At 50.4% G+C, this 25,822-nt stretch overlaps 1 protein-coding gene across 1 annotated transcript in view; it reads right to left on the bottom strand.

Annotated features, from left to right (window-relative positions):
• Positions 1-14,481: 14,481 nt before the first annotated feature.
• LOC308057406 (ribosome-binding protein 1-like) overlaps positions 14,482-25,822 on the bottom strand; it is a 33,003-nt gene continuing 21,662 nt past the window's right edge. Inside the window, exons 2-7 of the mRNA XM_080411520.1 lie at positions 18,524-19,015; positions 17,830-17,978; positions 17,482-17,604; positions 16,317-16,469; positions 15,862-15,980; positions 14,482-15,066 (exon numbers count right to left, since the gene is read on the bottom strand). Of these exons, the coding sequence (XP_080267646.1) occupies positions 14,853-15,066; positions 15,862-15,980; positions 16,317-16,469; positions 17,482-17,604; positions 17,830-17,978; positions 18,524-18,911 (1,146 nt within the window). The 5' untranslated portion in view covers positions 18,912-19,015 and the 3' untranslated portion in view covers positions 14,482-14,852. The remainder of the gene's footprint in view (positions 15,067-15,861; positions 15,981-16,316; positions 16,470-17,481; positions 17,605-17,829; positions 17,979-18,523; positions 19,016-25,822) is intronic.

Raw genomic sequence — 25,822 nt, 5'->3', positions numbered from 1 at the left:
GGCAAGAGATGTGCTCCAGTACGTCTGAGAGTCCACAGCTCTGCAGTTCCCTAGAGGGGCACTCACTACAGGTAAGGCTGTAAGATCGCAGGGCTCTTTGCAAGTTACGCTGACGGAGTTTCTTTGGGTATATATTTGGATACATGTGCCAGCTGAAAAGGTATTGTTTGCTTTCCTGCTCAGTAAGCACAGGTCACTCGGGTGGTCATGGACACTTGTCATTTACTGAGGAAGTTTCCACTCGTTGGATGGAAAGGGAAACAGTTCAGAGGCACTGTTTAGGGTTTGGGGCTTTTTTGTTTGTTGTAACACCTGGAGTCTTAGCATTTTGTTCTGTGTTGTCTGTTAGAGAAAAAGTATTTTGAATTAGGAAATGTGAAGTGCTGAAGCAGCTAAGTGGCAGAACCACGCCTTGTCCCTAGTGTAGCCCTAATCCAAGGCTGGTTTAAAGCCCAGTCCAGTTAATCAGTGGGAGAGCAGAGAAACAACAGATGATCAAGTTGTGTACACAGGTGTTCTCAAATTCAGGTGTTTTTGGAAAAATTTGTCTACTGGAATAGTAATTGCTTGTTCAAAGACTTAAGTGTACTCGAAGGAGTGTGTGAGTTAAAGCAGGCAGAAAGAAGATCAAGATCTGAGGAGCAGCCTGGAACTGAGGAGATGAATCACCTGGGACAGTCAGGTGATGGATTTGCAGAACTGACAGGACCAAAGGAAACTCCTAAAAACTTCAGACGTTGACTAACGGTTTGAGAAGCATATCTAAGCCGTGCTGTATCCCAACGGTTTGAGAAGCATATCTAAGCCGTGCTGTATCCCTTTGCTCCTGCCACTCGCTGGGGTGGCAGCCCAGCTCTGAGTTGTGACTAAAGCAAGCCCAGTGGTACCCGCATCTGTTTAAATTTCTCCTGGAACAACAGCAATCGCCGGGGCTTATCCGTAGGACCCCACCATGCACCGCCCCCCCTGCACCTTGTGCCAGGGATTCCCCATGCTGCTGCTGCTCCCTCCTGGTGGGCCGGGGGCACGGGCAGAAAGAGCCACCCAACTGTAAAGCTGTCAGATGCAAAGGATTTAGCCACTCGAACCACGCGGGTGCTTTTTAGTACGGAGGCAACGGGTAATAGCGGCTGGGCTGCGAGTGGGCGAAGGGCAGAGCGCAGGGCACCCCGCAGCCGCAGCGGGCACTCCCGGGCTCCGGTGGCGTAAACTGGGCTGAGACCCCGCCCAGTGCTCGCGCGGCCAGTGCTCACCACGGGGCTGGTGGGGCGCTGCTGCCACCTGGCGGCCAGAAATTGGGTACTGCAGCCGCGCGCTTGGAGCGCTTGGTTAGGGTTAGGCGCCGGTTAGGGTTAGACGTCGGGGTCGGGTTTAGGGTCAGACGTTGGGCGTGGTCAGGGTTGGGGGTGGTCAATGGTGCTTTAAGGAACTCTCTCCTCATCAAACTATTTTCACAAAATGTCTTCTCCAAACCACCTTCCCTACAAGTGCCCTGTATAGCTGTGTGACCAGTCTCAGTAGATCAGTACTCTAACCCTAGAGGAATTAAATGTCGGGGAGAAGTGAAGGAAGTTTTATCTGGGAGACAAGGACTAACTCTAAACTAGCTGCTCCATTCTTCTAAATCGTGAATAACTTCACATGCAGGGAACGCGTTTTCTGTTCTCTCTCTGACTTGGTATACTGGTTACACTGTAAACAGTCACCTGGCCCACAGCTCAGAGACCTTTGTACTCTGCTGCACATACTGCACAGCAAGAATCACCCTGCAACTGCCCTAGGAGGCTGGCTGTGCACCAAGTGACCATTTTGCTTTGTGATGTGCTGTCAAAGGACATGGCACTGGAAAACCTATGAGATGGTAGGAGGACTGATGCGCCGCTCTTCCTTACTGGTTGAAGTTCAGCTGTCTTGGGGTTATGTAGATCAGAATCAACCTTGAGATCTGTACAAGAAGTTTAAAGGGCACAATCCGATTTCCCTTAAAACCAGCAGCAAATTTTTACTGACTTGACACTTCAGTGTTCTAGTCCTCCACAATAGAGCAAGAGATTGCCCTTCTCTGCAAAGGTTTTGGGAAACAAGAAGTTTAGCTACACTCAAGTGATGTCTCTATGATGTAAAAAACACATTTACAGAAATCACTAATGGAATAAGGCTTTAAGTATCAAAGCTGCTCTTATAGTAACTGTTCTCTCTGACCATTGTAAGGCAAGAGCTGCCACCTTTGGAGTCCCAGTTGCTGGACAGCTTCCCTGTACTTCTCTCTGCATTTACTATACTTCTTTGTGCATCCTGCAATTAAAAATGCATCCTTCTCTATTCCTCTGTCCTCAGAGGTTATTTATTGCTAATTCATAACTGTTGTGAAAGACTTGAGATACCAGAGATGTAATGCAGAAGAAAGCCTCCACCAGATTCTCTCTTTCCCTTAAAGCCTTTGTTTGTGCTACTCCACTCTGCACCACTGCTCAGAAAAACTCCGTGTATCAAAAGATGGTGAAACGACAGTCACGTATTAATCTAAAGCTTGGCTGTGTCCCAACACTTGTGTATATACTCTGTGCTACTCCACTTCCCTAACTTCCCGCCTGCCTTCCCTCCTACAATCACAGTAACAAAAAGATACCCTGAAAAACTGGTTATCCAAGAATCTGGGTATGGTTGGAATCTGTTGCTGGGTTAAAACAATTAAAAAATTGTGACCGTTGGAAAGATGATAACATTAGGCATGCCATCCCAACATCAAACAGTGCCACAGACAAATAAGCCATGGGTCTCTCCCTTAATTCACATGCATATACAAATGTGGACAAACAGCACTTTTTTTAGGATAGGCAGGTGAACCTTGTTAGCTACTCCTTTGGAAGTAGTGTTTCAGAAGAGTCTAGTGCAATCAAGGTGTGACTGCTTTTAATACATGCTAGAAAGATCAAATTAAACACTAGGTAGAACCTGCCTTGACCAATTTAGGGGGTGCTAAAGTACACACCACCTGAGCTGGCTTACAGCTGTCAAACACATTAATTAGAGCTGACACGTTCAAAAGTCTTTCAATCGTTCACTGGGCATCTCTGCAGACAGGTTTTGTATTGTTCTTATTCTCCTCTTCTAGAAACTGATGTAGTGTAGTCACTGCCCTACTAATGGTGGGATGAGCATGCATCACCTCTTCACTAGTAAAACTGCACCCCAGGAGAGAGCTGTGCAAATGCCGCTAGGAATGTTTCTGAACAATTACTGTTACAGCAATGTGAAACTGTGTACAGATAGGCCCTAGTCAGAGCTGTGTCTATACTGCAGTTTCAGATATGACTGCAAGTGCCCGTCTGCCATAGTTCAATGTTCCTAAATTAACACTGGTACTCTGAGAAGACATCACATAGGAGCTCCATCAACGCGGACCTACGTTTGTGTAGGGAATTCTCACTGAAGTTTGTGCTGCTGTGCTTTCTCTGTGATTGTTTCATGGACTACCTAGATCAACGCCGGTACAGGCAGGCAACTGTAACTTCAGCGTCACTGTGACCAGAACTCTTACATGGTCTCTTCTACCATGTACATCGTATTTGGACACAACATACTCAAAGGCATACCTACAAACAGTCACAGGCACAAGCAGAGCCTCCAGTGAACTCAAGGAGACAAATGCACATGAACAACTTTGCGCTCACTCCTCACTCACACCTCCTCCATGACTATGAATAAATGCTGGGTCAGGACCACATGAAGGCTTATCTTGTCTGAATTTGTTTTTCTTTTCTTTTAAATCTTACATTCCTAAAAAAGAGACTCAATGAAGTAAACTTGTTGCTGTGACTACACTGCAACAGAGTGCTTAAATCAAACAAAAACTTAGATGAGATTAAGAAAAGAATAACAAAAACTAAATAAAGGGAATTTCAAAAAAAATATGTAAGCAGGCATTTACACGTTTGAATCTTCTCATGGGGATTTGAGTTCCTTGGAAGATGAGCAACTTTTCTGCTCCTTCCTTTGCATTGCTTCATAGCAAATGCAGCATGCTTGTGGACAAGAGAAGCTGCCTGCTGCAACTAGTTAGCACCAACTTTTATTTGTTTGTCAGACTTCCAAACCTGAACTTTTCTACATGTGGAGTCAGGCATTCCCATTTCTATTTCTGCCTATTTTGCATCACTGTGTGACGCTAGCAATTCACCTAGTGACTCCAAACTCAGGTTCTTCACTCATGAAACAGAGAGAAAACATCTCTGTAAAGCAGAGCGGGGAAGTACTGCTCTTCAGGTGCTCACACTCTTCATTCATTTCCATCTCATACTATAGATTTCTATAGCTCTGTTTCTCTCAAATTCAATAGCTCAGTCACTGAGCAAAACCAAGTAATTATGAGCCACAATGCACCACAAGCAGCAAATGCAGAAATGTCAGAGCATGCAGTTTGCGCATAATTTTCATGCCTGATGCCTAAAATTGTTCATCCTAAACTCTTTGGAAAATACTTAGAAATAACTATTTTGTTCACAGCAGGAGAAAAAGATTTTGTTTGTCATACATCTTCCTTTTCCTAGCCAAAACTAATCTGCATCCAGACATGGCACAAAGCATTTTCACTCACTCTTCACACTCAAAAGGCACACATGCAAATAAATACGTTGTCAGCACACACTTAGAAAACTACTCTGTACATAGTCAAAAACTTTAAAGTTTTGCACCAAAAGAAAAGGATAAAAAGGCATTTTGAACATTGTGCTGTTTGCAAAAACTATTCCTTTCGTCTGTTGTCTGTAGCACAGAGTTAGCCATAGCTGCGGATAAAATGAGGGGAACAGCTACAGTCCTGTAGCACTTGACACACGCAGTAGTAGTGACAGCCTGGCACCAAGGGCCATCCCGTGTTAGACACAGACACACAGAGATGCACGGGCATGTGCACTCAGAGAATAGATTCTGGGTAAACAAGAAGGCTAATTTTTCTTTTTTTTTGTGCCCTGAAAAAGAGAGGAAGAGCTAAAATATCAAACCTGAGGTTCTGTGCATATCAATTGGTAAGAGACATGCTGCTGAAACATTAGTTTGGCTTTATGGAAGCAGTCATCAGAAATTCAGTCGCTAACATTTCAGCCATATGGTAACGTGCATCTCATCCTCAGCAGATGAACAGATGTGCCAACAGCTGAAGGGGCAAAAAGCTGGGTTCCAACACACATTTCATTTTTCACTACCTGGAAAAGACTTAGGAGGAAGTTGGGGCCAATTATGGAAAATGAGTAGGGCAGGAAAGAGATCTTCTTAAGTTCCTGTCTTCCCTTTTAAGTACATCAAGCATGCAGAAATTTCTCACACATGCTTTGCACCCAGAAGCAATGCTGGCATTAGCCATAAACCACTGCATATAGGTTAAGGCTGCACTGACCCTCAAATAAAAAAGCCTAATCCATTGTAAATATGCAGAAGACACTCAGTTCTGTTACCACCCACTGCTTGCTACTTTCATTCAGTTTTTAAGGAGTCTGCCTCTGAGGTATGGTCTCTAATTACAATTACAGCAAAACACTGATTAGGATGCACATGGCAACATCATAGGAAACAAATATAAAATTGTCTTGACAAAGTAACTGAATGCATTTATTGGGATGGTATTGCTTTTAAATAGCCTTAATTTCCAAAGAATTATTACTTGCTAAAAAAAAGAACATCTTTATGGATCTTTAAGTTTTTGAGTGCAAGATTCTCCCTCTCTCTCCTGCTAATACCTGAGAGAGTAGACCTAGCATAACTCATCAGGGAATTTGCTGTATTTGACTGCAGGAATGCTCATTGTTCCAATATATTTGGGGGTTTTGTTGTTTACTACAAAGATTGTATGGGTTCTCAGTGAATGAATATGGAAATCAAGTCCCAGTCTGGATTAACCTTCAGACTACCACAAATACATTGTGCTTCTTGGAAGTAATCTGTGTGTTTGTACACACGTGCACATAAACACACACACACAGAGAGGCTATATACATCTGCAATTTTATACCTCATTCTGATCAGATTTGTAGTTTGCTTCATGAAATACAGTAATGCAAACCAGGCCACTCATTTCTCTCTGTAACATGAATGTGACCCTATTAGCGTCAACCTTGAGAAGTCCAGGACACAGTGCAAATCCAGGTAAATGGGCTTGGTTAGGGATGTTATATCCACTTTATTCTGGGCTGAGCCTTCATTCTTTCTCCTCCCTTCACTCCCTTCGTTTCCTGGTCCCCATGGCTAATGCTCATAGTCTGCATATGCCCCTACCGTTTGCTTCCATCCTCACAGAAGAAACACCCTATGCTGTTGCTGTCAGGACGTCTGGTGTGGTACACTAGGAGGAGGTTCTAGATACTAGAAGTCGTAAGGCCAACTCTGGGACAGCAACTCAGGAGTCCTTTCCAAAACGGCTGACATCTGTCCAGATCCTTAATTCTACTGAGAGAAAAAGGGGTTTAAACTAAATGAATCACCAACGGGGGTTTCTTTGGAGGAGTCTCATCAAGCACAGGCATAGGCCCCATCCTGCTTATTGTGGTGGCAGGAAAATAAGCAAGCAAGCACATCGTTCAAACTAAGATACAGTTTTGTGCATGCCCCACACCTTTTTGCACATTTTAGACCCGTTCAGCAGTGCAGTTTTATCTTCACTTTGAGCTGATGGCAGCCACTGCTGCATGAAAGCCCCAAAATGGCTTCAGCAGCTGGAACGCCTGTATCAAGACAAAGCAGGGAAAGAGATCTGCATGACCTACTAGAAACAGCTTGTGCTCCAGTGCCCAGACATGAAGATTCACATCATCTAAGAAAAAAAGATTCCCAAAAAAATGCATAAAACCAGCCCCAAATCTCAGCTGCAGGAGCAAGACAGCCTGCCCTTGATTATGGAGATCAGCACAGAAGTCTGTTTAACTCCCAGCCATCCATGCTGAAAATTCCTCAGTATTTGCTTCCTGTCATATTCTTTGCAGAGCAGAGCTCGTATTCAAGAAGTCAAGGACTGTGGTACCCATAGTGCGTTCACAGACTCTGCAGTGTGAACCAGTTTTAGATTCCACCACTTGCCTCCTCAACTGTAACTCCAGAGTGGCTCAGGGCTGAGAGGTTCCCATCCCTGTTCCCTGGGTGTCTCAGCACCACCAGAGATGTTACCTTTGGTACCCCTTGCTGAGGATTCTTCTGTGCATTTTAACCTTTATCTCAGGAGGCAAACACAACATTTTACAGAGGACAGAGACACTCTCTCCCCTCTGTGCTCTTGTTCTGCCTCATGAGAACACAGGGATGATGGGTCCCAGTCTCCTGCTTATCAGCAGTCCTGGAAGTGGACACGGCTCCATGCAGTGCCCGTGGTCAACCGCCAAGTAAAACAGACAAGAATGGGCATGCCTGGGTGAATGCAGCTTTTTCTTCCATCTGGAGCTACAAGCCTTGACGATAAGTGTGTGACTGGGTGTTTTCATCCATAAAGAGATCTTCAAGACGTTGTTACAGGGAGTAGCTGACACATCCCATCTATCTATCTATGTCACTATGGTATCTAGGCACTGTATAATTTCACATTATAGCTGATTATGGAAAACATTTCCCTAGAAGACTGTTGGCCCTTTAGTAACACTAATGCCCTCTTTTGTGACATGCCCCGGGACTGTTACAAGAGCGGGGCTTGTCTGCACTAAGAAATTTACCATTAAAATTATACAGCCATTTCATACTGCATAACTCCCACTCGGGATGCTTTTCCAAAAGAGGCACTTTTCTGATCTTATTTGTGTTACTCAACTGGGGAAAGGCATTATTCTTTGGAATAATAATAGAGATCATGCTGTTACACCTACAGTACTTTAACTACGCTGATAACTGTTGTAACTTTTTTTCAAGCCAACAGACCTTTCTCAGTCTCTGTCATTCTCCATTCATCCAGTACTGTGCCACAGGAGAAATTCTGGAAATCCAAAGAAACCTGCAATGACAGTCTGTAATCTGAGCTTCTGTGAGACCAGGCGTTTTGGGATTGGATTTGTCTCCTCCTGGAATAGACAGGAAAAATCTTCCCCAGCTGATTTCTGCTAAAACCTTGATCTGTGGCCCATCAATGAGCAACTTATTACAAAACCTACATCTTTGTATTTCAAGGTGTTTTGCTTTGGTTGGATGTACTGTTCATGAAAAGATCTAGGTGCCAGAATCAGGCTTTCAACATGCATATTTGCAATGACAAATTCAAAATTCCCTTTCCATTGATGTTCTTGGAGGCATCTTCAGACTTGCTGCTGCAGTCGCTACCACTAAATGCCACTAAATCAGTAAATCCATTTATTGAAATAGTCATACAGAGCTGCAGCAATGACACACAAACTCAATCCAATTCAAAGCTCTTCTAAGCAGAAGGAAATAAAGATTCAGCTCTGTTCTCTGTGAAACTTGAGTAAAAAAGGGTGGAAGCTTATGGATGTATATGGTAAAGAAAAGGCCATTCAGGGGACAATACAAATGAACCCTAGCAATAACTCAACAGGGACAAGAAGGTGAATGGTGTCCCACTCCTTTAGCAAAGCACTGAAAATACCTCTGGGATTGTCCAAGGCCCCTTGATTCAAGATATGTCTTTCCATCAGCTCTCTGAAATGCTCAGCAGTAACATCTGGAACCCCCATCCAATTATCAGATGAAATGCAGGAGGATCAAAGAGAGAGTTTCCCAGCTCTCCTGAGAACAAGCTGGAGCGTGGGATAATCAGCAGCTTCTGACTGCTGCTAACCACCTCTCACTCATTAGCATTTTCCCCCGGCCTCCCCACCTGCATGTGCAGTCCCCTCTGCCTCCAGAGTACCAAGGGCCCCTCCATGCGTGTTTCTTTAAACCTGCCTGTAACAGTCGCTGCCCTGACACATCCTACAAGTTTATAGCGGTCTCTTTTCTCCTCTCGCCATTAACTGGAGGCAACGCCTTTTGGGACATACTTGCACTGCTTGGGAGTGGGGATGAGGGCAACAGATGGGAGGGTTGGGGGGGGTCAGAAGCTCCAGGGATCCTGGTGCATCTCCAGACGGGTGACACCAGGCAAAGAAGGTCCCCCGTGGAGAGTCAGCCAATTCACGACAATCACACCAATATGGCTACGTGCCGTGCTCACTTTATTAAACAAACAGGTCGTATTTATAACTTAAACCGGCCGCCCACCCGACTTTACACACAGGTGATTGGATAAAAGACTCTGGCCATGCGGGCACCCGTGTCACATGCTGCAGGCACCTGATCAGAGTGTGCCAATGACTGTGTCGATTCTGCGGTTCCCAGGACTTGCTCTGCACCTGGCTTCTTGTTCACGCATAGCTTGTTTTATTTCTCACACTGCTTGTTCCAAGGACAATTTAAAGTTGCTCTGCAGCTTCAACTAACAGGCCTTGGTTGTCCAACCTGGACAACGGTAACATATGTCCTCGGTCCTTTAAAAATCCCTCTACACCCCTCCAGCTTTCCTGTCAGTCCCTTCAGGTACGGGGAGCTGCTCTAAGGTCTCCCTGGAGCCATTTCTTCTCCAGGCTGAACAAACCAAACTCCCTCAGCCTGTCTGCACAGCAGAGGGGCTCCAGCCCTCTGAGCATCTCCACGGTCTCCTCTGGACTTGCTCCAACAGCTTCATGTCTTTCTTATGTTGAGGGCCTCAGAGAAGACACAGCACTGCACGGGGAGGGTCTCACGAGAGCAGAGCAGAGCAGAGCAGAGGGGGAGAATCCCCTCCCTCGCCCTGCTGGGGATGTAGCCCACGGCATGGTTGGCTTTCTGTGCTGCAAGCACACGTTGCTGGGCCAAGTTGAGCTTCTCATCCACCAACACCCCACAGTCCTTCTCCTCAGGGCTGCTCTCCATCCATTCTCTGCCCAGCCTGTGCCTGCGCTTGGTATTGCCCCAGCCCACACGCAGAACCTGGCACTTGGTGCCTCTTTCCTACTTTCCGTTAGATCTAGAGATGTGGGTGACTTCCCTTCTACGGAACGTGCAGCAAGAGCACTATGTCAAATCAAGGTTCTCTCTCTTTGAGTTTCAAAATTTTTTCACAGATTGGTACTTGCATAACGGCTGCTTAGAAAAGAAATCTTTGCCCAGAGGAGCCTGCTGTGTGGCCCAGCTCCCAACGAGGTGTTCAGGCCTGGACATAACTTTTAATACCAAAGTGCAAACCACTTCTGTTTTGATGGAGTTCTGAGAGTTCCGACACCGTTTAGGTAACAGCATGAAATGTTGGCATGTGGCTGAACTCTGTTGATTCAATAGCTGGTAAATATTCCCTGGCCAGCCTTCCAAAAGTAATCTGCCCAGGGGGATGCAGGAGGCTTGGCAGCAAGTAAAGCAGGGCTCTGCAGGGTAGGGGGGTGGTTTCTCATTGAACGTGTCCTCAGGGAGACTGACATGTTTGAAGCAAATGGGAGGCTGGTGGAACAGGTGCACACAGCCAGTGTGCATGTTGTAAATAGATGTTGTGATTGCTAGCCTTAGGCTCTGTGTTAGCAATTACTATATCCAAATATAAAAACATTGGAAAATATCAGAGCTGCACAACACAGGACAGCCCTGGGAAGCACAAAAGCCAGGAAACAAAACCAGTGCATTTACAGGTACCTTAACTCCGCATCTTCGTGTTACATGGTTTGCTGTTAGATGCTGGCAAAACAGAGTGTATTACCTCTGGAAGAACTAAATTCTGCAGCAGAGTAATAGTGAGTGCTGCTTATCGTATGGAGCCTTCCCCTCTTTGTAGACAAGTCAGCTAAGAAGTTAATTGTATTTGTGATTGTTTTGCTAAAAATGGTCTGGCGCTGGAGGCTGTCCCAGTGTGCCTCCCCAGCCAAGGGCAAAGCCGTGTCTTTTTGCTACTGTAACGTTGTTCCTTGCTTGATAATACCGCTGTAATGGTACCCAGTAATTTACAAGCGGAGCTGCAACCCTTTGCAGCCTGGGGTCAGATGAGAAGATGCCGACAAGTGATGTTACAAGGTGGGACAAGTGCTTGCCCCTGTGTCTCTCTCACTTTCGTGCACTCTTCAGCCTTTGCCCTCAAGACTGAAGCCTTTTGGCCAGGAGGCTCCGTGAGGGCCATGGCTGCTTCTGGAGTGCCTTGTGCAGATTATGTAACAGATAATAAAAACGATTATTGGTAATGAATTATTTAAGATTTTGTTACTCCCCTGTTTTCCTTTTTCCCGACGCAAAGTTTCCCTTACTTTCTGCTATGAGGTCCCCCTTTTTTTAACTTATTACTGTGAGATTCTGCCTTATTCCGTCCTGCCCCCCGCTTTCCATTGCGAGGCCTCCGGGCTTTTAATAGGATTTGGCAGTAACCTTGGTTTGCTCGATCTGCCCTCAAGATCGCTAGCGACCACCCCTTGGTCAGCAAACCCCCTTCCCAAGGTACCTTTTCCTCCTGGGGACTACGCTGCTCACCTGACGTCTCCATGCATCTTACCAGCCTCAGTGGCCACAAGCCAGCGATGCGCCACTGCTCCAGCGGCGTGCTCAGAGGCTCTACCTGGGAGGTGTCCTTTAAACACCCCTAAAAAACCCAAATCCAGCCACACCCCGGTGACAACAACAAAGCCACAAGCTCTACCTCCTGCACCAAGGGCTTCAGAGTCGAGAGGGAGCACCCACATCCTCGTGAGCACCTGCTGGCAGGGGGCACTGGGTTTCCTCTCTCACCTGAGGCTACCACCCAGCACGGTGCACCATCTAGGCTTCCCCCCCTACCCTCACAGCCGGCTGGGGAGCTTCACAGGTGAGCAAGAACGGCTCCCACCAGCGCAGCGTGCCCCCTGGGCTTTGCCGGGGATGTGCAATAGAGCTCGTTGCATGTGACAAACTGACAGGGGGCAGGAGGCAATGAAGAGGTCCGCCAGGCAGCTCGCTATCCAAATGCAGACGTTCGTCTCCCCCCCCCCCCGAGCTCTCCCCATGGCCAGCCCCACGGATCCCACACAATTCAGCCACCCGCCCCATCTCCCTGAGGGGAGCAGGTTTGCAGGCGCTTGCCTGACCTGCAGCTGCTGCATCTGCTTCTCCAAGGCTGCCACTTTCATCTTCCAGCTCTTCCTCAGCTGCTCCTCTTGCTGCAGCACCTCTGACTTCTCAGAGAGCTCGTTCATCAGCTTGCCGCACCACTCCTGTAACCTGGCCACCTCAGCGTTTTGCCTGCACCAACAGAAGCAGCGTTATTGCAGCCCGCAGGCCAGTCAAGCATCCCTGGCGTTACCCAGGGGGAACACATCCTCCTGTGGGCCTGATAACAGGGCTTGAAACATCTCAACGGTTGTGTTGGCCTGCTTCTCGGACACGCCTGGTCCTTCAGGGATGGGGTGGAAGGAGCTGACACATCAATTTCAAAAGCTCCGTTTCCATCACAGGAGACATTCCTTTCTCATGAAATAGAAGACGCAAGGATCTGTGTTCCCAGACACAGGAGAAAGCACTCTAAGCAGCTGGAGTCTGCTCCGTAATTAATTGACCACTGTTAATCACCAGGCAGTAGGGGTGGTGGTGGGTGGTGGGCTCTCAGCTTGCCATTCCCTCAGCCAGAATTCAGCAGGACCCCTTTTTCTTGCCTGACCAGAGACAGGTCATGCACATACCGCACAGCCCAAGTGTGATTTGCACATCCCTTCTCCATCATGACCCCCAAAGCTGCAGTGCTGGGGGGACAGGACACGTGTCTACCCAGTGCTGCCTGCGTGGAATCTCTGGTGTGTCTAATATAGAGGCTGAGCACACGCAGAGTTCTCTGGGAACAAAATGGAGGCGGGTCTGGCCTTCATCCCCCTTCCTGGCCTTGGTTCTTCACACACCCCAGAGGTACCAAGTACTCTGGGGGCCTTTTCCCCCCACCAGCTCCTCAAATCCCACTGATGTCAGCGCCAGGCTCAGCAGCTTTATTGTGAGGAGGCAGGCACCAAGCTGTGACGTGGTCTCTGCCATTTCCCAATAAACCAACTTGAAATAAAAAAAAAAAAAGAAAAATTATTTAAAAAGAAGAAAACCTGGGGAAAAAAGGGTGGGTTTGTGTGGAGTTTCAAAAGGAAAGCCACAAGAAGGGGAGAGAGAAGGCAGTGCCCAAGGACCACTACCACACAGCACCCGCAGGGACAGAATTTCAGGGGTGCGCTGAGGCTTAAGAGAGCAGGAGCAGCCTGCGCTGGGCTGGCGAGGCTGTGCTGCTGTGCCCTGTCCCCACGCTCACGCTGCTGTGCCCTGTCCCCACGCTCAGCCTGACCCCATGGCAGGGGACCTCGGGGTGCAGCCAGTGTGAGGACACTCGTGGCTGGAAGGGAAGGCTTCTCTCCTTTGCGTATCTTGGAGAAAAAACAGAGGGGATGGCTGTTTGCAGCACAGCAAGCAAGGCGGGGAATAAAGGATCTGCTCCCGGCCACAGCAGGGTCCTTCTTCAGTGACCCCAAACACCTGGCTGGCTTGCAAACTTAATAAAAAATTAGTAAATAATAACCGGGAAAATGAAGCAAGGATAAGCTCTTTTCACTACATCATTGTAAATGCATCGACACCCAGAAATACACAAAAAGATACGTGCCAAGGGCCACCCATCAAAGAGAGGCTTCCTTCCATGCTGGGTCTCACTTTCACACTTCTTGCACTCCAACAAACAAAAAAAACCCAAAACAAACCAAAAAAAGTAAAAACAAAGAAAAAAAATAATTTCACCAGTTGATGTACAAACAGAGTCTTCCCTTTTCACAGATTTGTGGGTTCTGCCTGCCCCGATGTGGTCGGTGCGGTGCCCTTGGGAACAAACGGTAGTTGTACAAAACAGTATAAAGATTTTCTTACAAACATATGCCTGCAGTGTTTACTGGTTGGGTTTTTGTGTTTGGGGTTTTTTTTAAGTTTCAAAACTAGGTTTTAGGTCACGAATGGCTTGCAACTTTTTTCTACAGTAAATCAGGCATATATTTTTAGTTTTAGTTTTAGGAATGTGTAAGGCATTTTGGTAAGCTGACAGTAAGGTCTAGGTCACAGACTCATCAAGCTGAAGTCCCTTCCTTCAAACTGTCCTCTTCCCCCTGGAGAAGGAAAAGAGAGGTGGGTTACTCAACTGGGTCTCGACCTTATTCTCGTGGCAGCTCAAGCATCAAAGCGTTTCACAGATGGGCCAGGTCCTGCCTTTTGAGAAGGGAGAACCATGACCACCATCTCCTGTGCTCCCAGAGCTTCCCAAAAGCCACCCAGATGGTTTCTGGCAGCAAGTGCCACCTTGTCTCCGGTTTTCAACCGCTGCCTGACACGCGCTTCCCCCTGCCCTCCACCAGCACCAAGGGGAGGGATGGCTGCGGCCACCACCAGTACCGTTTCCTGAAGCTGTTCTTTACACTTCTTCATTCTCCCTTTGGCCAGTTGGTCCTGGGTAACCTTCAGCCCCTCCTGTAGTTCGCTTGCTGCCTGGCCCCGGTTCTTTCTTTTTTTTTTTCCTAGTTTTTCCTACATGGGAGTCAAAAGAAGGCATCTGCCTGAGTCTCCTTTGGCCGTCTGGCGACACTCCCCCCTCCAAAACATCTCGGGTCACCTCAGGTCTCCACTGAGCTGCCTCGGTAGCCACAAGCCAGCGATGCACCACTGCTCCAGCGGCGTGCTCAGAGGCTCTACCTGGGAGGTGTCCTTTAAACACCCCTAAAAACCTCAAATCCAGCCACACCCCGGTGACAACAACAAAGCCACAAGCTCTACCTCCTGCACCAAGGGCTTCAGAGTCGAGAGGGAGCACCCACATCCTCGTGAGCACCCGCTGGCAGGGGCCACTGGGTTTCCTCTCTCACCTGAGGCTACCACCCAGCACGGTGCACCACCTAGGCTTCCCCCCCCACCCTCACACCCGGGGGGAGCAGGTTTGCAGGCGCTTGCCTGACCTGCAGCTGCTGCATCTGCCTCTCCAAGGCTGCCACTTTCATCTTCCAGCTCTTCCTCAGCTGCTTCTCTTGCTGCAGCACCTCTGACTTCTCAGAGAGCTCGTTCATCAGCTTGCCGCACCACTCCTGTAACCTGGCCACCTCAGCGTTTTGCCTGCACCAACAGAAGCAGCGTTATTGCAGCCCGCAGGCCAGTCAAGCATCCCTGGCGTTACCCAGGGGGAACACATCCTCCTGTGGGCCTGATAACAGGGCTTGAAACATCTCAACGGTTGTGTTGGCCTGCTTCTCGGACACGCCTGGTCCTTCAGGGATGGGGTGGAAGGAGCTGACACATCAATTTCAAAAGCTCCGTTTCCATCACAGGAGACATTCCTTTCTCATGAAATAGAAGACGCAAGGGTCTGTGTTCCCAGACACAGGAGGAAGCACTCTAAGCAGCTGGAGTCTGCTCTGTAATTAATTGACCACTGTTAATCACCAGCCATTTCAGACTTTCTACAAAAAGAGAGTGCCAAATTCTTCCCCTAGCTCCTGGTTGCTCTGTATGCACCAGGCAGGTCTCGGTTCTCTGCAGCACCACTTCCATCAAAGAGCCAGCGACATTTCTTCTGAAGTTGGTAAGCACAAGCTCTCCAAAGTGTGGAGAAATGCTGCAGTGCCTTCTGGTCCCCTCTGCTCCCTCCGCTAGCATCAGCACAGGTGACTCCAAAGCAGAGAGGGCTTCCCCTGCCCTTCCACTTGGGAAAAGCATCCTTGTTTCCCCTGCCAGGCCCACAAAAGCCATTTGGCAATCTCTTCCTCACTCCCTCCTCTACCTCCACTTAGCTGGGGCATCTGTAGAAGCACCCTCAAGAAAGGGGGTGGCCAATCATGATGGACAGCCACCCCCAGGGCTTGCCAGAGGGCGGCCCCAGGCTCTGCCCCCCACCCCCACCCCTAGTCTTACTTGCTCTCCATCTGACTTCTGATCTGGCAGAAGGCATCGCTCAGGATGGAGTTCTCCTGCTGCAGGCGAGCCAGCTGCGTGTCGGGGCCATTCTCCAGCTGCTCCTGCAGGGTGCGGATCTAGGGAGAGACCAACAGGGGTTAATGCCGCCGCTGCCAGCCCCTCAGCTCTCCCCTGAGGAGCCCACTCCATGGGCAAGAGGGACTGGCAAGGAAGCCACAGCGAGGTGTCTGCTGATGCTGACAGCCCCTGCGGCTGCTGCATCCCGTGAGGATGCTCCCACATCCCTCTTCTAGCGTGAGCACCACGGCTCAGGAGCACTGCGGGGCTCTCGCCCCTCCCCGAGGCTCTGGTCCCCTCGTCCACCTCGGTCTTCTCCAAAAGACCAGGCAGCTGCCACCGAGGGCCAGCCGGCAGCCAGCGGAGGAAGCTGCAGAGCACCGCGTGGGGCTCACCTTGCCCTGCAGCTGCTGCGTTTCGCTGACATGGTCCTGGTAGCTGGCCTGCATGCGTGCCTGCACCGCTGCCATCTCCTGCTCGCGGGCCAGCAGCTGCTCCTTCAGCTTGCCCTCCAGGGTTGTCGCCTTGGCCCGCTCGGCCGCCAGCTCCTTCGAGGAGAGAAGCCACCCGGTCAGTTTCAGCGTAGGAACTTCCCTGCTTTAAGGGGACTAGAACCAAGTGGCCTCCTAGCTCAGAAGACTTTAAGAAGCGTAACCCTTTCGGCGCTGCCCCCAGGCCCAGCTACACCGTCCACACTTACATTTCCTCCTGCATTAAGCTTTGGGCTCCGTGGCCACTGGATGCCACTGTTGTTCCACATTGGGGCAGCTAAGAGACAGGAGTGAGGGCCTGGAATTTTATTCCCCTCCCCGGCCCCAGGATCAATATCATCACATCAAGTTTGCGGCAAAGCAGGAAAACTAAAAAAAGAAAACACCCCCACAAATGAAACACAGACTCCCCCTCCGCCCCCTGCCAAGGCAGGGATGCTCTCTTGGCCGGCTGGGTGATGCCGTGCCGCTGCCCTGGGCTGCCTGCACAGGCCGGGGTTTAGCGCAGCACTCAGTGCACAGGGTGGCTTTGCCCTCTCCTCTCCTGCCTGCAGGCAGATGGACCTGCTGCAGCAGGGTCCTGGCGGCTGCGGGGCAGGAGGTGCTGAGCACGACGCGCCGGGGGTCCCTTCTAACTTCAACACCCAACGAGAGGTGGAGGCAAGGGGCTGAGTCAGGCAAGGCGGCTGTAAATAGGATCAGGCTCCTTAAAAAGGGACTGTTCAACACCTTCTCAGCTCAGGGGCTCTGGCAAGAGATGAGAAGGGCTTTACTGTCCTCCGTAGAGCAGCAGAAAGCTGCAGTCTCTTACGGGCACGGCTTTAGCCCGCTCCTGCTGCGGCTGCCAACAGGGCACGTGCCTCCCCGGGCTGGATCAGGCCCAGGAGAGGAGCTCAGGTGGGCATCTCCTCCCCTTTTTGGGGAGAAAACAGCAAATGAATGAAGGGCCCAGAGAACCCCTGGGCTTCACCTGCAAGGGCGGGTAAGACGTGGGGAGAGGGAGGCACACGGCGAGCCGTGAGGCGCAGAGCCTGTGCCAGGCGTGCCGGGAGGGCTGCGCGGCACTTACCTGACTCAGCTCCTCCACCTTGTTTCTGGCAGCGGCTGCAGCCTCCTGCTTAGTGGCGAGCTGCTTCTCCTTCTCCTCCAGCTGGCGTTTCAGGACAGTGACAGGGTCACCCTTCTGCTTGGCCTGCCGGCACAGGGTGGCACATCAGCGGGGACCACCACCTCCGCATCCAACCCCTCCACCCCACACGCACAGGGTCCTGCCCTCTGCTCCAGGGGAAAATTCAGCTCCCGTCTCTAAGGCTGACCCTCGGGGGACAGCCTGCCCGAAAACGGGCTGCCTTCGCCCCTCCGCACCCCCGGAGGCTTGGCCCAGCCCTGGTGGACACGACGCTGCTGGCAGCCCTACCGCGTGCCAGGTGTCCTGGACGATGCCCGCTTTCTCCGTCAGGATCTCGATGAGCTGCTGGGCCTCCCCCTCGCTGAACACCGTGCTGCTGACAGTGGACACAAGCGTCTTGTAGGGCAGGTAGAGGGGCCCATCCGAGTCCGCAGGTGCTGGGGAGGAGAGAGGAGGGTTTGGGAGCGCTTGAGCCAACGGCAGGGCTGAGTAGCATCACCTCAGTTGACTTCAACCCCATAACTGCCATTTCACGCCAGCAACCGCCCAGATTTCCACAGCCAAGTTTGATACCTCTCTAACTGAAAGCAACGTGACGAGCGCTGGGGACGGCGCCCACCACAGACAAGTGTTCCCTGAGCCAGCTGCCACCTCTGCCTGGCTCTGCTACTGCTCCTGCTGCCCTGCCACCACCCTCCATCACACTGAGCGATTCCAGCCGGAGCTGGGCACGCTTTGCTAAAGCCAGGGAGCAGAGACACGGTGGGCATCAGAAGCTGGACTCCATCGTGACACAGCCTCGCTGGGGGACTGTCGCTCCACGCAGCGGTGCCAGTGATGCAGAGCAGCAAGGTCATCTCCTGCCTTTCACCAGGCAGGTTCGTTCCAGCTCTTTGCTAAGGGAACGAGATGACTCCAGCCCTTCTCCGATCCCTCTGCCGGCTTACCCGACGGGGATATATGCAGAGGAACTTGGCCTTACCTGGCTCGCTCTTCTTCTTGGATGCAGCCACCTTCTTGACAGGTCCATTATGCTTCTGCTCCTCATGGGCTGGAAGAACATTGCTTTTCTTTATGGTGACAGAGCTGACCACTGGAGCACTTTGGTGCGCCTCTGGGACCTGTCCATTAGGTTTCTCTTGATTTTTCTTTCCTTTTCCTTTTTTCTCAACAGCTTCCTCTTTCTTCTTTTTCTCTTTTTCCTTCTTCTGAGTCTTCTTAAGCCCTTTGCCTTGCTTGGCCAAGGCTTCCTCAGAAGGACGGAGGACCTTCTCCACGAAGGTGAACACCAGGAAGATCCCGATGGCCGATACCAGCATCAAACCTCCAAAGAGCACAACCTTCAGCATCTGAGGGTCATAGACATCCATCCTGCCTTATTCTTCTGTGCCTGCAAGACACCAGAACAACAGTTAGTGGGGAAAACAAAGAGGCGCAACGGCCTCTCTGTGAGCAGCGAGTTTCCCATGTCCATCTGTGTTGTGTGGGCAACCTGCTGACACCCCCCGCCCCCTCCCAGGTTTGCGCTCCTCCGCTGCGCTGCCTGCACACAGTGCTCCAGCCACACCGCAGGGGCTGCTTGCACTGGCTGCAGCAAGCTCCAGAAGAACCAAAGAGGGGGAAGAAAAAAGCAGGGATGCAATCAGAGACAGCCACGAGCAAAGTGCCCATGCCATGTCCAATGGGACGCTTTTGCACGACCCTGGGCAATACCTGCAGCCCTGCGGCAGTAAGAGAGCCCGTTTCCAGACTGCCTGGTGCAGTTTGGCCAAGCCCTGGGCTCTCCCTGGGCCACCTGGCCTTATCTCTGCACCCAGGCGCAGGTGGAAGTGCATCCAGGGTCTCAGCTTTGGAATAAAACACCCCCCTGGAAGGGGAAAGCATGCACGGGAGAGCTTTCCCCAGCTTTGCAACAGCCCTGGCCGCCTCCCTTTGCCACCCGCACCCTGCGGCACTGCTGGCCTCTGCCCAGCCTGGCAGGGAGGACACACAGTGACCACATCCCACTGGGTCGCTGCTCCCAGCCTCCAGTGACGAGAACCACCCCAGCAATGATGCTACAGACGCCACACAGAGAACCAAGACGCTACCATCTCCTTGCAATGCAAACACCAGGAAAAGGCCTAAGTTCAAGCCAAAAAAAAGCAAAAGCGTGGTCATTAACCATCTCATCTCCCCAGCAGATGCCCACAGGAAGAAACGAGACTTGCAAAGGCAGCACTGGATGTGGTGCTTCTCTTTCCACCTCTGCTGTTAACTGGCGGGCATCCGTTCCCACCCTCCTCTCCATGCTCAGGTTCTCCACCCATAACACACGGAGCCACAACGGAGACTGTACTGCCTGGTCTGAGACCTGGCAGGCAGGGTGCAGCCCCATGCGGAGGAAGATGCTGCTGCCTCCACTCTTAATCGCTAACCGAACCCCGTCCCAAGTCTGGAAGCCAGTCTCTTCCCCGCTGTCCCACTCGTGCGTTTCCCCCATGGGCATCACCTCCACATGGCTCACAACCCCCCCGATGCTGCGGTCAGGCAGTTCATCTGCGCAGGGGCACTCCCCAGGAGGTGCCAGGCTGCGCTTTCTCGTGATCAATGCATCAAGCTCTCGGCTATCAGAAGTTCCCATCCCCGCGCTTAACTGTAAACATCATTGAATTTCCTCTTTAAGAGGTTGTGGGCTGGGGACGGAGGGAGTGGCTGGAAAGGGAGGAGGCAAAAATAAGAATAAAACTAAGGAGATCAGCATCTTTTCAAAACCTCAGTGCTCACAGGGAGAGACCTCAGAGCCTTTCCCTTTCTCACAGCCGACAGCGGCAAACTCACTCACAGCCGAATCTGCACTGGTGCAGCCAGGGGGTGACAGTGCAATGGAAACGTCGTCTCCAGCCCCCAGGGGGGTTGTTGAGGGCTGTTTCAATCAGCAGCCCAGCTCTCCCTGCCCGCCTCGCCAAGCATCCCAGACAAAGCAGCAGAGAGCCGGCAGGCGGGCAGGCTGCCAACGCCAGCTGGAACCAGCCTCCCTCCGGCAGGACCAACTTTCTACACCAGGGCACCGCGCGAGATCCCAGCTGATACTACAGGCATCGCTACCCCAGGTCCGTCCCAGTCGTTTGGGATTTCAGCGGCCTCAGCCGGCTCCATCCCAGCACAGCTGGTGCCAGCTCCCTCCCTCCTGACAACGCAGCATCACTTTGGGATGGTCCCCATCGGGACAGAGGGATTATTCCTAACCTGCAGGGTGAAAAGGGATGGATTTCCTCTTCCTGGCAGGAAACAGAAACGAGGGTCCAGAGAACATGTACCCATGTCCTTCTGCTGGCTTTAGGGCCAGACCAATGTGCCCCGGAGCTGACCGGGGCGGAGCTGAGCGCCCTGCATTCCTCATCTAGCAACCCCAACAATGCGCTGGTACCAACAGAGCTGCTGACCTCACACTGCCACCACGTCAGACTTAGATCAAAATTCACCACACCAGCTTAGGGCAAGGGCGTCACTGATGGCTGGCAAATGCTCTCCAGCCCCGTCAGCTGCTCCTGCCACCTCCCAAAGCAGCTGGATGCTGGATTGGCCTTTGGTTTTTGGTTGTGGATGGCTGGGTTTTTTGAGATACTAGTGAGAGATGAGAACTTCACAAGTGAAATGCCCCGTGATGCAGCTCAAATGAGCTCTGGCTAAAACTTACACTGTCTGACTGAATTTTAGAGGCACTAGAACTGTGCGCAGGACAAGAGCAGGTTTTGCAGTGTCTGTGACACCATAGCTGTGCCACACAGAGCAGCACATCTGCACCATACAGGCTAGAAACCATTAGATTCCTTCTAGAGCTGCTGCTGTGGCAGAGGACGTTCAAGCCTGTGTCTGTTGAAAGACACGATCTCAAACATCCTGTGCAACAGTAGTAATTAACAATGCGCTTGATTTAGAGATGTGGTTGTGATTACTCATTTCAAAAGGCATTGCATCTCCATGTGGAGAAGCAAAGTTCTGTTCAGCCTGTCAGACACTGTTAACCAAGGAGTAAACATGTTGCTGCAGCATTCAGAGATTTCATGCTCAGTCGGCGTGGCTTGTAGCCAGGGAGCGCTGACCCCCTTCAGTTCCTCCTGCTGCACTGGGCCAAAATCTTGCAGCCTGCAAGACAGACAGGATCGTTGTGCAGCAGTGCCAGCCTTCACACGACAGCTGGCCAGTGGACTGGAACTAGCCAGGGAGGCTGTGCTGCACAGGTGGAAGTTAAAAAAAAAAAAGAAATCCTGAAGAAATTCAGCTTTTCTCCACATCAGATAGGCTTGGGTTGGGCTCCCTGATCTCCAAAAAAAGAATCCATTGTTGACCCCTTGGAGCAGCAAAGCCTTTCTGGTCTCTGCAGCCCAGATTCTCACTCTGATTCTTCCACCCACCTCTCCAGAGCCAGCGGGAGCTGAGTCAGCCATTGGAGCCTGCCTGCGTGTAGCTTCCTCACCCGCCATACCCAGGGTAGCCCTAGAAAGGAGAGATGCGCTCCTGAGAGAGCCTGCAGTGAAAAGGGGAACAGTCTGAGCACGGATGTAGTGAAAACGTTCTCCCCGGTATTTCTGCATTGCTATTTGGCGTGTAGCCAGATGTCTGCTCTGACACACGTCAGAGAAAACCATCCAAATGCCTAAGCCAAGGCAGGGCTTACCTGCTTGGTGACCCGATTGCCTCTTCTAATGTTACTACCAAGTACATTTGATTGATTACTAGCATGCTGGAATACCACATTGAGTGTTTTGCCTCTTTTTTTAGGCATAAAGCATGAATGCCAAGCAAATGGGCCAGAGGACCTGCCCCGAGCTTGCACTGCTGAGAAGCCAGGAGGCTCCCTGGTCGTAGCTTTTGAAGCACGTCCCGTGTAGATGTCATGCAGTGCCACAACTCTACAGGCATTCCTGCAGGAGCGGGCTGCAAACTAGGACCATGCGTGGCAATCAGTTAGCTGAGGGGAATGTGCTCGAGCTTGTCTAGACAACAATTAACATGATGAGGCGTGTTTACAGAGCACAGGGGAGTGGGAGACGGATGGAGCCAAGGACGGCGCCAAGGAAAGGTAACACCTTGCTGTTAATTGATGGTAGTTAACCACCAATCAGGGATTGCCTAGTATGTAATTCTTAGCTTAAAGAACCAATCTGTTTAAAGCACGCAGCTTCTGAAAACATGTATAAACTCATGATTGTGTACAATAAATCGGCAACTTGCTTGCATCAAGCTGCGTCCCGTCTCTTCATTCGCCGCACATTCCATGTTTTAATAGATCAGTTATGTAAAGCAACCATTCTAGGCAAGGGTTTCACTAACTGCAGGGAAGCTGTCTGGTAGAATAAAGCACATTTTGGAGATGTAGCTCGTATGTACAAATGACCCTCAACAAATCAAATCTAAGGATTTCTCTTGGTTTATTAATATTTGCATTGGTTGTCCAGTAGCCCAATACTGTCCCCAATGGATTAAAGCTAAAGGTCTCCAAAAATGTTGGTCCAACTCTGCAAAGTGTCAATGTATCATGGGATGAAAGGGGGGTGGGGGTGGGGGTGTGAGAACAAACTGGTTCCTGTTCTTAATTTTCTCAGTTGTAAAGAGCAAAATTCAGTCAGTCTTTTTGAGGCTGACGTGCGGAATTAGACTCTATAACTCGAAAGTTATAAAGTAGGTATGTTTATTGCGCGCAGATGCACGGGGGATCGCTCCTCCACAAGCGTGCATGCCCGAAGTGACGAACCATCCCACATTTATACAATGAAACAAATGAATATTCAATTAACGCCTATACATATTCGTTACCTAAACCCCGCTTCGTATGTTAATTAGCTTATCAGTCTGTTTCCTGGAATGTGGTGGTCTTGCAGGTTTGTAGGTGATTCATGTTCTTGTGACCATCCGTGACCATCCGATCTTCTCCAGCAAGGAGTGGTGATTCATGTCCTTGTGACCATCCCATCTTCTCCAGCAAGGAGACTTAGCACTCCCTCCCTCTAGATAGCATTGGAATATCTCTCATCCTTTTCTCATTCTTTTTTAAATAGCCCCTTTGTTAGAGGAAGTAGGGCAGGCGTCTCCCCATCCCCACTTTTGTTAGAGCATCACTGAGCACAGCAGCGAGGGAAAGCCCAGTCCAGTCATTCACTGCAGCGATGACGTGTCTGTTTTCTGGTTGCCAGTGAGAAACCTGCTCTCAAATGTGGGTGGCTGTTCCTTGCTGCTTGTTGGAAACAGCCCCCGCTACCCTGCAAGTGGTGCGGTGTCGTGGTTTAACCCCGGCTGGTAACCCAGTGCCACGCAGCCGCTCGCTCGCTCCCCCCTCAGCCAGAGGGATGGGGAGAGCTGGAAAGGAATGCAAAACTCAAAGGCTGAGGTAAGAACAATTTAATAATTGAAACAGAATAAAAATGGAAGAATAGCCACAACAGTGACAATAATAGTTATAATGAAAAGGGAGAGGGAAAGGAAGAAAGGAGCAGGTGGTGCACAACGCAACTGCTGGCCGCCCACCGGCTGATGCCCAGCCAGTCCCCAGGCAACAAGCCCCCTGCCCAGCCAGCCCCCAGGTACACAGAGAGCAGGCGTGCCGTCCCATGGCATGGAACACCTCTGCGGTTGGTTCGGGTCAGCGGACCTGGCAGTCTCCCCTCCCCAGCCCTTGCGCCCCTCCAGCCTTTTTGCTAGCGAGGCCTGAGGAACTGCAGTGCCTCACACCAAAGCCAAAAGACAGCACTGCGCTAGCCCCTAAGAAGGTAATTAACGCCATCCCAGCTGAAACCAGGACGTGCTGCTAACACATCTGGCGATACCCGAGCTCACTATGCTGAAGCAGAGCTGTATCCTGTTCCATAAAACAGGGAACTGATCTTCTGTGCAGGTGTCTGTCTTGCATAATTTCTGTCTAAGCGTCTGGACCAGTTACCTAGCGTCGTAGTACCTGACCACGCGCTATTCGCACACAGCAAGGGCATGCTGAGGGTTGGTTGTTTTGGTTTTTTTTCATTTTGTCTGTACAATGCAAACAGTGCAGGCAAATTGCATGTGACCAAGGGAATTTCAGCTTCTCCCTGCACCCCACTGCCAGTGTTCCTTGCACTCCAGAGCAAGGGGTTCAGACAAAGGATGCCTTTCTTAAGCAAGGCAGAAATGTATGAGACTTTGAACAACCAGCATGCCAAGAGATGTTTCCCACTACCAAACCACACCTCTTCAACTATGCCTATTAGTGGAGCTTTTTCTCTAACATGAGATTTGGTTTCTTTCCTATCCATCACACCTTCAGCTCCAGACCACAGTGTCAGGCATTCTACTGCTAAATCCAGCAGGCTGTTGAGGATGCGACAGTGCAGAAACACGTATAGCTCTATATACAAAGATACGTGCATGCAGATGTGTCTGCAGACGGAGATACCTAGCTAGATACAGGCACACACAGCGTGGATCTCTCTAGCAGCCTACTGGATTTGGCAAGCCCCTTCCTCTGAGTCCTTAGTTTGGGTTCCCGCCCACCCTTGGGCCTCTCTGCTCCCCTGAGCTGGTGCAGATGGGCCTCTGAAGAGCTGGCAGCTCCTCTGATGGGCCTGGGTCAGCTGGAGCAGGGTATTATTCCGTGTCCCACCCCACCTGCACCACGGTCTCCCCGTCTCTTTTGTGAAGGCAAGCAGAACAGCTTTTCTCACGTAACCCAAGACTTAACTCCTCAGTGCCTCAACACCTTCCAGCATGCATGTGGGTCAGATTTCTCACACTGTGTCACTTGTACCCGTTATTTACCCATAAACCCCCAAGAAATCGGCAAGACGACCTTTGGCTGTCCCAATCTCTCCTCATACCAGTGTCTGTTAACTTAACATTGCTGTTGGCTAACTGATTTCTTTTCACTTCTAAAACAGGTTAACATCACAGAATGCTTAAAGAAATAGCAGTGTGAAAGACAACTTCTTGATCTGCTTATAATTGTATCGTCTTTGCATGCCTTTTCCTAGCACAGCTAGTTTGAGAAGACTATGGAAACCACCATCAAACAGAGCTCCTCTACGTGACAGCCAGCAGCATGGCAGCACAAGGTGCAGGTGCTGGGAGGTATCAGGGTACCTAGAGAAGGCCCCTAGGACAAGGGGTGGACAACCAGTTGTTCAGCTTTTACTGTACCATCGGTTTGATTTATCCCTCCTCTCGCCCGCTGGTTACATATTGCCAGTAGCAGATGGTGTTGGCTCTTTGCACCTGCAAATGAAGTTGATTTTATAATTGTCTTTCTTGACACAGTCAACCTTGAATTTGC

The sequence above is a fragment of the Falco punctatus genome, assembly GCF_963210335.1.
Source record: "Falco punctatus genome assembly, contig: scaffold_88, whole genome shotgun sequence".
Taxonomy (NCBI): Eukaryota; Metazoa; Chordata; class Aves; order Falconiformes; family Falconidae; genus Falco; species Falco punctatus.
The sequence above is the reverse complement of the archived record's forward strand: the minus strand, read 5'-3'. Positions and strand labels throughout refer to the sequence as shown.